The sequence below is a fragment of the Melospiza melodia genome, chromosome 2, assembly GCF_035770615.1.
Source record: "Melospiza melodia melodia isolate bMelMel2 chromosome 2, bMelMel2.pri, whole genome shotgun sequence".
Lineage (NCBI taxonomy): Eukaryota > Metazoa > Chordata > Aves > Passeriformes > Passerellidae > Melospiza > Melospiza melodia.
Window position 1 is genome coordinate 87818139 of NC_086195.1, and position 13343 is coordinate 87831481.

General features: G+C 37.1%; 1 protein-coding gene across 2 annotated transcripts in view; it reads left to right on the plus strand.

The window, feature by feature from the left end:
- Positions 1 to 13343, plus strand: part of COG6 (component of oligomeric golgi complex 6) — a 54835-nt gene that overhangs the window by 17794 nt on the left and 23698 nt on the right. For both annotated transcript variants that reach the window (XM_063149224.1, XM_063149223.1), the window contains exons 8-11: positions 551 to 644; positions 5374 to 5502; positions 5610 to 5701; positions 10009 to 10073. In XM_063149224.1, coding sequence (XP_063005294.1) covers positions 551 to 644; positions 5374 to 5502; positions 5610 to 5701; positions 10009 to 10073 — 380 coding nt within the window. The remainder of the gene's footprint in view (positions 1 to 550; positions 645 to 5373; positions 5503 to 5609; positions 5702 to 10008; positions 10074 to 13343) is intronic.

Below are 13343 nucleotides of genomic sequence, written 5' to 3' on the forward strand. Positions count from 1 at the left end.
TATTCATTAGCTGTTCTTCAGTGGATGCTGAAACCTCAAATAATAGTCGTGGTCACACCCTTATGAAAAGTCATAATTTTTCTGTCAATGTTTGATCTAGTTTATATGATTTCCACATTCTTGCCTGGAATATAAAATATTATATAGTTATTTTGATGAAAGAAAAAATAACAGAATCAAATGACAAAACAAACAGCTTGCCTAACTAGTTGCTCCATTTTTTCTTAATACTTTACCTGAAGTATGGTAAACAGTTATAAAGGAGCTCAATAAAATTCTGAAGGTTGAATGAGTCAGCATTTGTATGTGGGCATGAAAAAATAGTAAGCTTCCGTTAATCATTTTTATTGTTGAAATTGGTGATGGACGTGCATTTTACAGTACTGTTTGCAGGGGATTTTAATTGTATTAACACTAACTAGCCCAGGTAGCATATTCTGAAGTCTTCAAAATGAAAAGCCTATGAGTTTTTAACTTGTTTTCTTGTTTGACAGCTTGTATAAAATGTATTACAGGGTAAAGAATGTGCTTTTGTGTTGGTATCTTATAGATGAATGCAGGACATTGACACAAGAATCATGTGACATTTCTCCAGTTCTTGCTCAAGCCATGGAAGCCTTACAAGATAGACCTGTCCTGTACAAGTAAGTGTTTGCTATCTCTAACAGAAGCTGGTATTTTGAGCTTATAAAACTTAAAGATGGGCATGAATTACAGTGCCAAGACTGGTGGCACTTCGTTCCTGTGCCAAATTCAAAACTACTCAGAAACTTAAGTTATAAAACATGATATTTTGACTGTTTTAAATTTCAGAAGTCTTTTTGACGTAATTATGATACAGGAAATGTCATTGGACTTTTCTAACTTAAAAGTTTCTAATTAAAGTAAAATGTCAGACTGTTTTAATTTAAATTAATTGTGAATTCCTGTGCTCTCATTCTAGGATTTTTCTGAAGTAAAAAAATCCTGTTCAAAACATGTGATTGTATCTTTTGAGTCCCCAAAGTAAAAAATTGGTAAAGGCTAATTAGCTCTTACTGAAGTGCCTGTGGTAGTAAGAATGTCTTCCATTATCAGATATACAGTAATCTATTAAAAAATTCTACATATGGACCTCTAAAGTATAGAGGTATTTATATTTCTGTATCTGTGTAAAATACTCCTGTTATTCTGAATTTGCTGAAGTAAATGAAATGGTACTTAGGAGAGTGAACCATCAGGTGGCACTGTAAGAACTGTTTATTGGGGTAACCATCTCTGAAGATGTTATTTACACTTCTTTGGGGTTTGGGCTTTTGGTTTTCGTTGGTTTTTGTTTGTTTGTTTGGTTTGTTTTGGTTTTCTTTTTTTTTTTTTTTAATGCATTCATCACATTTTGCTACCATTGAAAAATTGCTTTCAGCCACAGGTGTCCAGGGCAGCCTTTCAAAGGAGCATCCCTGTCTTTAGGAGTGTCAGTGTGAAGGTGTAGGTACATGATGCTGTAAAGTTTCTTGGAACCCTTCACAGGAAAAGTGCTTGGGGGATGTGGACCTGAAAAGTGCTGTCAGTGTGAGAGAAAGCTCAGATCTGGACATGCTCAGTCAGCTCTGATGGTTAACGTGAGGGAGAAGTGGTGTCGCTTCCACGTCCTCCCCAGCTGTTGGATGGTGTGTTGCAGTACTTCAGGCCATAGCTGGGAATTGCAGTCTCTTGCATTCTCTCCCTTACACCCTCTTTATAGCTCCAAAAGATCAGTCACTATGATGTTCGCAACATTTTATAGGATTCTTTTTAGATACAGTTTTATTTTCTGTAATAAATACTTTGTTGAATTATGATACTTTGAAACTTCATAAAATCATTGTTTTGCTTTCTTACTTCAAGGGAAGAAAACCCCATCTTGTGCATAAATCCACTGCTGGCCAGTTTAAAATGAGTCTGCAAAAGATAATTTTTTTTTCTGACACTTCTGTCACAAACAGCAGTAATAGTATTAACAAAGATAGAATTTGATTGCTAAGACCTTTCCTCCGCCAAAAGGGCAAAAAACCCTGTTACTGTAGATGATGCAGACACGTGTCTCTCATCTTAGATTATCAAGCTTAATTACTTGCTACAGCATATTATCAAAATTGCAGCACTGGTGCTTTACATTTTAAATCTCAAGATTTAGTTTATTCCCTTACAAAAATTTTTGTATACCTTTAAGTAACAAATTGCTGAGTTCATAATGTAGAAATTAAGTCACAGGAGAAGATAATTTTAATTAGTTTTTTTGTGTATTAGCACTCTTGTGTGAACTAAACACTTTCCCTCCAAATCACTGCCCTTGCTTCTGATAAAGGTTGTGATTCACTTGGGTGAAAGTGAGTAAGATGGAGAAGGATGAGAGTTTAGAACCAACTCTACAAATTCTTGTTTCCTTATATTGATTTACCAACTAAAAGTGTCAGAAGGACTGCACTATGGATGGACTTTTTGGAACTGCAGTCAGTAGGGGATGTAAAAGAAACATTTCAAAATGGTTTTCACTTCCTGGCTCTAACAGAAAAATTGAGAACTGTTTCCTAGAAAATGCACGGAGACGTAGCTGAAAGCAGTGTTCCTCTTCCATCATCCACACAGGTTCAAAAAGGTTTCTTTTTTCCTCTTTCCCCAGTGATCATTACTGTATATTTTAAACATTAAAGCTGGGTTGAAAAACATCCAAATGTTTTCTTCTCTGAACATGAGTATGTGTAATAACATAGTAGTAAATATTGTGTTCTAGTGTAAATAATAGTTATTGCCGAATTTTTTAACATGCAGCATTTTATAATGGTTATACCCTGTTCTACTGAGAGCAAAGGGAAAATTAGTAGTTTCCTTTTTAAAACAAAATTATCATTTTGAATGCTGTTTTCAGAACTAATAATGATCACAAGATCTGTTTCATGGCTGTATATTTAATGATCTAATGTATACCTGCTTGTTAGAGAGGAAAAAAAGGGCAAACTGGTTTCTAGAGATGCTTGAGATTTTTCACTCCAGTACTGCTCCTTCTAGACAGTGGGCAGTTGTCAGATGCTAGATCTATACTACTTTTAGTTGCATTATTTTTGTAAGTAGTAATTTATTAGAATTTTTGTTAGACTTCTATCAATTGCAGATATTTACTCTCCAGCTTAGCAAGTACAGTGTATGAGGGAAAACACTTCCAACAGAAATTTCCAGATTTTTCAGTATGCTCTTTCCTCACCTCTTTAATAGAATAATTAGGATTGAAAAGAACAAAACTGGAGGTTCCCTCTGACTTTTTATAACAGAGTAGAAATCTAATTGAATTAATGCCAAACATTTTTGAAGCCACGTATTGTTTTCTTTTATATTTTGTTTTCTACATCTATTAAAAGTGAATGTACTGCTTATTAAGTGCAGACTTAAATAAGTCAGTGAATAAAATTCTTTTTATTAGTATTACTTTATATATCTATATATTCCTCTGCTGAGTGTCATTGGTAAGTGACACCATGCTCACTTATTGACAATTTTCAGTTACATTGGAAAAATAAATTGTAATGTGTATTTTCTTTCTCTCCTTTTTAGTTTGTATGTTCTTCAAACATACAAACTTAAATTAGTTTAAAAAAAATAGAAGTGTTCTGTGGCTTGCAGATATAACTGGGATGTTACCAGCTTTCGTTTCCCATCCTTCACTTGCTTTCATGCCTCAATGTCAACAGAAAGGTAGCCTGCTCTAAAAATTAGCCATGTGTAGTTATCAGCACCTCCTCTACTACCAGCAAGCCATTTGAGATAATACATTCTGGGCTATAATTGTTCATCCATTAAATATCCAGCTACAATTGCTTTGATTAAAATCAGTGAACAACTGTCAGATGAATATAAGACTGTTCCCCTTAGCCATGTGGTAGCCTAGAAGGCAGAAGCCTTGTGTTGCAGTGCAATAAATTGCTGTGTCTGTCAGTCAGCTGGATCTTACGCAAACAGGAGTCCCACACCTGTCAAATATGCTTATGTGTACAAAAATTGAAAAGCTGAGTTTTCATGTATTTAATTCTGGGGGTAAGGGAATGGGAGAGTCAAGGAGCAGTTCTCTTTAGTGTCTGTTGAGAGGAATCAAGAAGATCATGGAGTATGCTGAGTTGGAAGAGACCCACAAGGATCATGAAGTCCAGCTCCTGGCCCTGCAAAGCACCATCCCCAAGAGTGACAGTATGTGCCTGAGAGCATTGTCCAAACACTTCCTGAGCTCTGTCAGGTTTGATGCTGTGATCAGTTCTGCTGGGGAACCTCTTCCAGTGCCCAGCCACGCTCTGGGTGAAGAATTTTTTCTTTAATATCCATCCAAAACCTTGCCTGACACAACTTCTGGCCATTCCCTTGGATCCTGTCACTGGTCACCACAGAGAAGAGATCAGTGCCTGTCTCTTGCCCTCATGAGGAAGCTGTAACTGCAGTGAGGTCTCCCCTCAGTCTCCTCCAGGATGAACACACCAAGTGATGTCAGCCACTCCTCATGCAGCTTCCCCTCCAGGCCCTTCACCATCCTTGTGGCTCTCTTTTGAACAAACTCTAACATCTTTATGTCTTCTTTATATTGTGGCACCCAAAACTGCCCCCAGCACTTGAAGTGAGGCTGCCTCAGTGCACAGCAGAGCGAGACAATCCCCTCCCTTTTCTGGCTGGCAATGCAGTGCCTGATGCCCTGCAGGACATTGCAGAAGCAGTCACTTCACTTTCTTCTCTCACCCCCTTTTCTTTCTTCAGTAATATTAACCTGATCCTGGAAAGACTGTGGCCTCTGCCAATGCTCCTGTGTGGGAAACACAATGCCATGTACTTCTTTCAGTCTATTTTGCAATAGTACCAGAGGAGGCATACGAGAAAAAATGTTCAAATTCAGTAGAAAAACTCCACAAATAATAATCTGACAGGTAATTAATTTAGCGTGGAAACTAAGAGCTATCCAGCCAAGAAAGAAGAAAAGGACAGTGTATATTTGTGTGTGTGTGTGTGTATATATATATATATATATATATATATATATATATATATATAAAAGACTATATATTGCAGCGCCTGTCTGCAATATCAGAAGTCATGTCTCATCCTACCTCATCCTACACATTTGCTCTAGAGCAGACAGGCAGGTGACAACATAAAATTTGTCTTCTTTTCTCCTGTTTGTCAGATGTACCATAGACAGAGCAGGATGATAGAAATTCTGACATCATCACATGGTTTTGAATGCTTTATAGTAGAAGCATTGATGCAAGATTTCTAGAACTATAAAAATGTTTACTTGAATTAGCTGTGAGGCTGAACTAATCAACTGTGGTGAGGCAGACTGGGGGTTTTTTTTAACCTGTTTTCATGTTTCAATAACAGATACACGTTGGATGAGTTTGGGACAGCTAGAAGGAGTGCTGTGGTCCGTGGCTTTATAGATGCTCTTACTAGAGGAGGTCTGGGAGGTACTCCCCGCCCTATTGAAATGCACTCTCACGATCCTCTGAGGTACAGTACTAACAAGAATGTAATGAAATAACCCTTATTTTGTTGGCATTTTGAATTCCTGACACCATAAACCACTAATTTACACAGAAATTTCCGTCTTTGTGTAGGTATGTAGGAGACATGCTGGCCTGGTTGCATCAAGCTACAGCATCTGAAAAAGAACACTTAGAAGCTATGTTAAAGCTTGTGACTATTCAAGGTAGTACTGGTTTTAAAACATAAATTGTGTAAGTGATAGTAAGTCTGTGATAAGGAAGTGTGACTGATTTCTTAGGCTGAGCTTCAGTTACAAGTCTGAGTTTAGATTTTCCTAAAAATAATCTCAGAATAGCTGGTGGTTGCATTCTACCAAAAGAGGGCCTGTAACAAAAGAATAGTTTTTCAAAATGCACTCATTTTATTTTACTGTACTTACAATAGATTTACATTAGATTTACAAAGGGACATTTTAGGATGTAGTTGAGAGTTCAGAAATTTTTTGTCATTTATATGAATACATATCTCTTTGAAAACATTACATATTATGTTGAGGATTTTCATTATGCCTTTACTCTTTTGTTTAGTTTTTCTTTTTAAAAATACAATTCCTTGTTTCTGTAAGTCTCTTTGTTCTACAGGGAAAATAGAATTTTCATCTGTCATTTAACATCATTCCAGATTTATGGAGGTTGACATAAGCCACTCACAAATAGGTGGAGCTTTTTAATATGAAAACTCTCCTTCAGTTCAGAACTGCAGATTCTCATGCTTAGTCTTCAGCCTCTTTGCTTTGTTTTCAGTAGATTGAAGCTATACTTTAAAGACTTTTATCCTGTAGAAGCTTTAGTATGATTTGCCACCATAGTTTCAAAGATATTTTTTTATAAATTAGCATGTGTACTCAATTGTAACAAACTCATTGTAAGAACTTATATGTGATAAATATCTGATGAGCTCTTCAGATTGTATGTCTCAATCCTACTCTGGGTTTTAAAGTGAATATGTATTCTGATTTTCCTTACTGATGTAAGTATTAATTGCCTTCCCTTATTATTATTATATGAGAAAAGGAGGATGTTCAGGAACTGTTGTAAATCAAACTGGAGGAATGCTGGTTTTTAGGTACAGTTACAGTATACTGTGGAAGTGAATTGAATACTGTTTGCTGACAGTATTTCAGGGAGTCAGGAAAGCAGACCTCATGATGGTTTTATGGTAGAGAAAAAGACATGGCAGTTCTTTGTAGATGACTGACCAATGCTTCTGCTGTAACTGGGGAGCCCTTCAGGACAAGCTCCATTTACATGGAGTGTGTAAATGTGTCTGGTTCTGCTGTGGGCTGGGCTTCTGCTGCTGTGCTTTGTTCTGAAATTTCTTCCACTTCTTTGTGTAGTGCTTTGCTTAACTGTGAAGTTCTTTGGCCTCCTGACAGGATGTTGGCCTGAGGTGGTATGACCATGGAATGAGATATATTTAGAGCATTTCAGCCACAGAACAAGATACTTGATAATATAGAGAATATAAATATTTGGGGGAGAGATTTTCAACAAAAAGTCACCAGGACAAAACCTTTTTCTGGAAAGACTGGTATAAACAAGAGATTCAGTATTTCAGTCTGAAGGAAAAATATGTTTTCCTAAGCTCTCCTGGAGTGGGTCTGCTATCACTGTTGCACAGTTTTCAAGAAATATGAAGAGGAATTCTTCCTTTCATGCTGGGAGCAACAAACTGGGAGCTTAGGAGATGCTGTCTGTAACTATTCCTCTGTGTTTTGGGGGAAATTTTTTTGATGACAAGGATAGCGATGTTATAAGGTCTGTAAGACAAAACAGTACTTAATAGGATACCACTGGATTTAACAAGAAACAGTTATGGGCAGTGCAACCCCAAAGTACCCTGAGATTATCTGTTCTTTATAAATTCAGGTCCTGAGTTGGTAGTTAGAACAGCATCTCTGGTACTGAAAAACTCAAGCTGAATTTTCTGTGCTGTTGTGCAGTCTTTAGGTGTCTGGCTGTGCAGGCTAGACTAAAAATTGAGTTAATTTCATGTTGCTATTTAACAAGTGGACATCTCGTTTATTTGCAGTTCGAGATAAGGATAGAGATATGCATCTTCAGAGTGCAGTGCTTCCTAACAAAATTTGAGATCTAATGTAAGCGTTTCTGGAGACTTTCATCACAAATTGGGATTTTTTCCATTCCCCCATAGAGGGAGCCCAAGCAACTGCCATAGATAAAACACCTACCTGGCTGTCTGAAGTTAGGTCAGTCATATGTTTTCACTTCAATTTCAACTTTAGTAGTTTTTTACAGATGGAACCACTTCTGTTATTTTCCTTCAGGTGTGTCTGTCTGTACTGAATTCAGATTTCTGTTTAAATTCTCCTATAAGCTCTGTGTACTTTCAGGACTGTGGAGAATGTGGTAAATCTCAACTATACAAAAATTTCCTTTCTCAAAAAACAACCGAAAAAAAAAGGCCACTTGTATACCTGTTGGTGGATATGGTCCCACTGCATGAAAAATTGTACATGTGGAACTTCTTTTTTTGAGAAACGTTTCCGTCCCAGTTTTTACTTTAAAGTGACCAAACTATGTAGCCCATAAGCAGACTGTGCAAGGATGGTTTTTTAAAAGTTTTAAAATGTTAAGCTCGCAAAAATTAGCTGTTTCAGATTAACCTGATCAAAAATGCTATTAAAATTTTAAGTGCTGAAAACACATTCAGAGAAGTTTAACTCTTTTGCTGGACAAGCATAAAGCACCTGGTTTTCCTCTTCAGAGTTTAGGTATTCGATAGCTAGCAGGAGCCTCCCAAGAGAAATCTTCTCTTGCGAGGAATTGAGAATTGCAGGCATTTTAAGAGATGCAGTGGAAACCCATTCTTTGTGGAGTTACAGGAACCCAGATGGAGAACAGAAGCTAAACAAAGTCAAAAAAAGATCTCTCCTTTTATAGAAGGACAGTCAGAGAAAAATTATATATGGTGTAGCAAGGAGTTGGAAGTGTATCTTCAGTTATGAGCTGTATTCTAAAACTTATTTTGGACCTTTGAGAATTGTTTATTCTGTAGTTCTTTTATGTCAAACTTGCACCACTTATATAACCCATTCTGCTGGAAGATTTCACTGCTTTTGGAATCCAGAATTCTAATTGGACATGAAAATACATGCGAAGGCACAAGCATGTGGTATCTCAAAATTTTTATTCCATGTCCTTTAGTATTCAAGCTTGTATATTTTTTGAGCTAAAATTTTCATACCAAACAACTTGTTTTTAAGTCAATCTGGTCTAGATACACTATTGCAAATATGTGCTAGGTACTTGTTACATTGATGAGCAGTACAAGTGAAGTGTGACTGTTCCTACTAAAAATGTGTCAATTGTTAAGGTCTATCTGGGAGCTAGCCATTAGGTAAAAGAGCGTGCACGCTGTGGTTTGTAAACTTGCTTTTTGCCTTGATATCAGTACTCAAGTATATAAGTGTATTTTTATTACCTTACCAATTCAGTATGTTGAAATTCTTACAGCCACCACACTGAATTCAGTTGTTACTGCTTATATGGCTTTTCATGTAACTTGGTGTAAAGAGGCATTGGCACAGATCTCTGATCTTTCATTATTTTTACTCTCTGAGTTAATCTGTCTCACTCTGAAATAAGCAAAATATAGCTTCGGGTCACCTGATTTCTGTCACATGTCACAGTCAGTTTGTTTACTTTCATTGCATGGGTCTCATCTGAAGATGAACTCCTGTTGACAAGTTTTAAATTAGAATTAAAGTATTGCTTTCTCCATAAATCTGTTCTGAGTTGTTACTGAAGTGAGAGCTTGAAGATCTGTTGCTTTCAGCTTGATTGATTTATGACAGCACTGGTTGCCATGCAACAATTCATTTGTGTTTCGTGCTAAGATAGGGCAATATTCTCCTTTGTACGTGGTTCTGTGGAAGATGAGTTTCAATTGCTGCTGGGGAGGAAGCGTTTGCCAGCGCTGCAGCACGCAGCAGTGTGGATGGAGGTACACATGTCGCTTCATTAGTAGCAGCACCACGAGCTCGTCAGTAAGCAGCGCTGACAGACACGTGTGTTTGCCAGTCAGGCCTTGCAGACGGGCTGTGCTGCTGCTCCTCGAGTGTCTCACCAGCCTGGTGGTTTTTTTGGGTGTTTTTCTAGTTTAATTTCATGAAGTGCTAATATTGAGCCTTACTGAGATAGCTTCTTGCTAAATCATTTATTCTTCCCCTTGCTGCTTCTACCTCAGATTCCCACGCACTGTGTTGCCCTAGGAAGCAATTGCACAGCAAAAGGTAATGACTCCAGGACTGTTTTGCCGTGCAGCTATTTCTTAATGGTTAGATTGGAGGTACAGTGGAGGTGTGAACTAGCTGTGTGGAGAAAAGAACACACAGTTCGTAATGCTTTTTATGGAGGAGTACCTCCTACATTTGTTTATTTGTTTTATAATCTGAAGAAAAGAGAATTACATTTGCATAATCTTAGCATGTGTTTGCATTAACTATAGGTGTGGAAGAAAATATTCAAGAAGTAGTTGGGCACATCACAGAAGGTGTCTGCAGGCCTCTAAAGGTGAAGTATTTTGTTTTCCTTAGCACTCTAAATACAAAAGCTGTTCTGTCATGTTTTTTCGGAACTTGTGCTCCCATCTCTTCAGTGTATTTTCATTGCCCTTGGTTAAGAATTAGATTGTTGACTTCTGAAGGATTTTTTCTCAAATTAAAGATTCCTTTGTTCATAGATGTCTGGTTTATAATAGTCATATAAGGAGGGATAAATATACTAAGGACTTACTGAGCCATAACTTCTTTGTATATAATAGATTTCAATAGATGTTTACTTGCATGAACATGTCAAATGGATATAAACTATTGATATTCACAACGTATTGTTCAGGAGGGAAGTGAACATTTCAGCTCTAGTGTAAAAAGCCAGTTCCTTTTGTGGTTTGTGGGGTTTTTTTTTTGGGGTTGTTTTAATAACTCCTGCTCTTGTATTTTAAAGACACCATGAAAAATTGTTTCCTAATTACCATCTTTATGCTACCTCAGTTTTTTGTATTTGTCACATCTTTCTATACTTGTCTTTTTTTCAGACTACAGCCTTAGTAAGTTTAGGGGACACATGTGATAGAAATCGTTGATGATGATCCATCAAATGATTGCCTGACTTGTCTATTGTATGTGCTTCACCTAAGCACTGAAGTAATCAAAGTGATGAAGCTGATACCAATTATTGCCTGACTGTGCAGTGTATAAATCCAGGTGGTTTTAAAGCAAAAGCTACTCTGCCTCAATATGATTATAATAAATTTCTCTTAGGATTCTGTAACTATAACAACCGTATCCACTTGACAAATACTCAGTTTCAAATGTGAGCAGCTAGTTTTTGGATACTGCACATAAGTTTGTGATAAGAAAAGGATAAGGTCTGGAGAGAGGTAAAATTCAAAAAAGTGCCATTTAGAAAGTCAGAGAATTACAGAAGAATTGAGATTAGAAAGGGCATTTGGAGGTCACTTGGTCCAAACTCCCAATTGAGACTGGACCACCCTAGAGCTGGTTGCCCAGGACTATGTCCTTGTGACTTCTAAATACTTCAAGGATGGAGGCTCCACAGCCTCTCTGGGCAGCATATGCCAGTGCTCAGCCACCTACCTGCACAGTAAAATAAAAAGTGTTCCCAGATGTTCAGACAGAATCTCTTGTATTTCAGTTTTATGCCTGTTGCTACAGAATTATGATCATCCTTCACAACCTTTTTGTTTTTGGTCTGTTGGAAGATGCCTGTCCTAATAGGACAGTCACCACAGCTTTGTTTTTTTGGAAGATATTTCCAAACTTTCTGTACTCTTGAATCAGTTCTGTTAATACTGAATGCTGATGTTTGAGTTCAGTATTTCTGTGCATGCCAGCAAAGTAATTAGGAATGAAACTCCTGTGTAAGTCAGAGGAAGTTTTGGTGTTGATCTGAGTGCTTATGATTTTTATAGTTAAATACACAGTAACTTTAATTTCAGTTGCCAAACTCTTTACACTTAATGCTGGTAGTCTCTTTAGAAATAATCCCCTGAAATATTGTTGTTGGTTAGTTACTGTGCTAATCCTAAAAGAACAATTAAAGACTTCCCATTGTATTCTGTATTTTAATAGAATGCAACTTACATTAATTCACTGACAGTGTAGACTTTCCAGTAAAAAGTATGAAACACTTATTGTTTCCTGACGGGAAAGGAAAAAAAAAAAAGTAGAAAAAATCCTGCCTGAGAAGCCCCCAAGCAGAAGAGCCTTGAGACAATGCATAATAGATAATTAGATAATTACAAGCCACCATGTTCAGAGGAACAACAGTAACTGATTCAGTTTGGAGGAGTCTTTTCTACAACATATTGTAGAATGGTTATGCTTACATGCAGTCTAAATTGCCCACATTTCTTACTGATAGTTGATTTGTGTTTTAGGCACTTAAGTGACTCTTGAAAACTCCCTAGTGGTAAATCTTAGCACAGGCCTCTCATTTCAGTTGGAGGTAGGAGAATCCTAAAAAACATTTTATTAAACTCCTCAGCTTTTCCATAACATTTAAGATGAGTTCAAAGCAAAATGTCTTTGATGCCCTATGTGGACTGCAGGTAGTCTTTTATGGTCAGCTAAGAACAGGACATACTGTACTGAAAAATAGTAAGAGCTCTGAATCCAAAGCTTCCCCAAACAGATTAGGTTGTATCACTTGCAAATTTTGGCTCTCCAGTGCAGTAAAGACTTCTGTATGAGAAGCAGCAGTTCTTCTTTTCCCGCTTTGTCTTTTTAATTTTTGTTTTTCTCTCGTGATCCTAAAATCTTTTTTTTTCCCTTTTCTTCTGCCTGTTCTCTTGTTCACTTTTTAATTATTTTATTTACTTTCAGTTACTCCTCTTTTTTTGTTAATGTGTTGTTTTCCCTCTTTTTCCCCTGCCTGCCTTATTTTCTTTTGCTGTACAACTAGAATGTACTCAGTATTCATGCCCACAGGTAACACTGTAGACACTTTTAGGTGACACTGGAGACATGTATTTGTGTATAGACCTCTGTATATACAAACACATTGAAGAGCGAAGTTCACCTTTGTGTTGAAATAAACTTCGTGCATTAAATACTGTGAATAAGAGTTAAAAAGTATTATTTGTTGGTGGGCTGTGAATTAGATGCAAACTGAAAGGATTGAGAGAACATAATCTTGGTTGGTTCTCCCTCCAGCTGGCTCTAAGAAGGGACTGCAGCACACTGTGTTCTATTGAACAGCAAATAACTTGGTAGAGTGGGTGGTGGCTGCTGATTTCTGTGTAGCCCTTTCACACTCAGGCACGTGGGAGAGCAGTGCAGGTATAAGTCACTGTCTGCTCTGCTTCATAAGTGCACAAAGATTGACCCTGGAGCAGCTTTCTATTGGACTGGATTGAGACTGTGTGTACCAAGGGGACAAAGGAGACAAGACATCAGCTGTCCAACTGTAAAGACACTCAGCACCATTTTTTTGTGTAGCCTGCATATCCTGGTTGAGATGAACAATCAAAATAGCTGGTTATCAGTTATAAATATTTCTAACTAAATACTGGTAGGAGATATATATGCTCTCCTTTCAGGGAAGAATTTATTCATCCAGGTAAAATTTGTTTCTTAGGCAAAATACCTCATATTTTGGTGTTCTGAATTTCTGCATGATGGTAGAAATCTACTGCTGTAGTTTAATGATTCTTCAGTATTGCAGCTATTCTTGCTATTCAGTGCTGGGGAAGACTCCGTAGTATGTATGTATTGGTATTAATCCATAAAATTCTCTCAGTATTTTTAAATTTCCAATAAC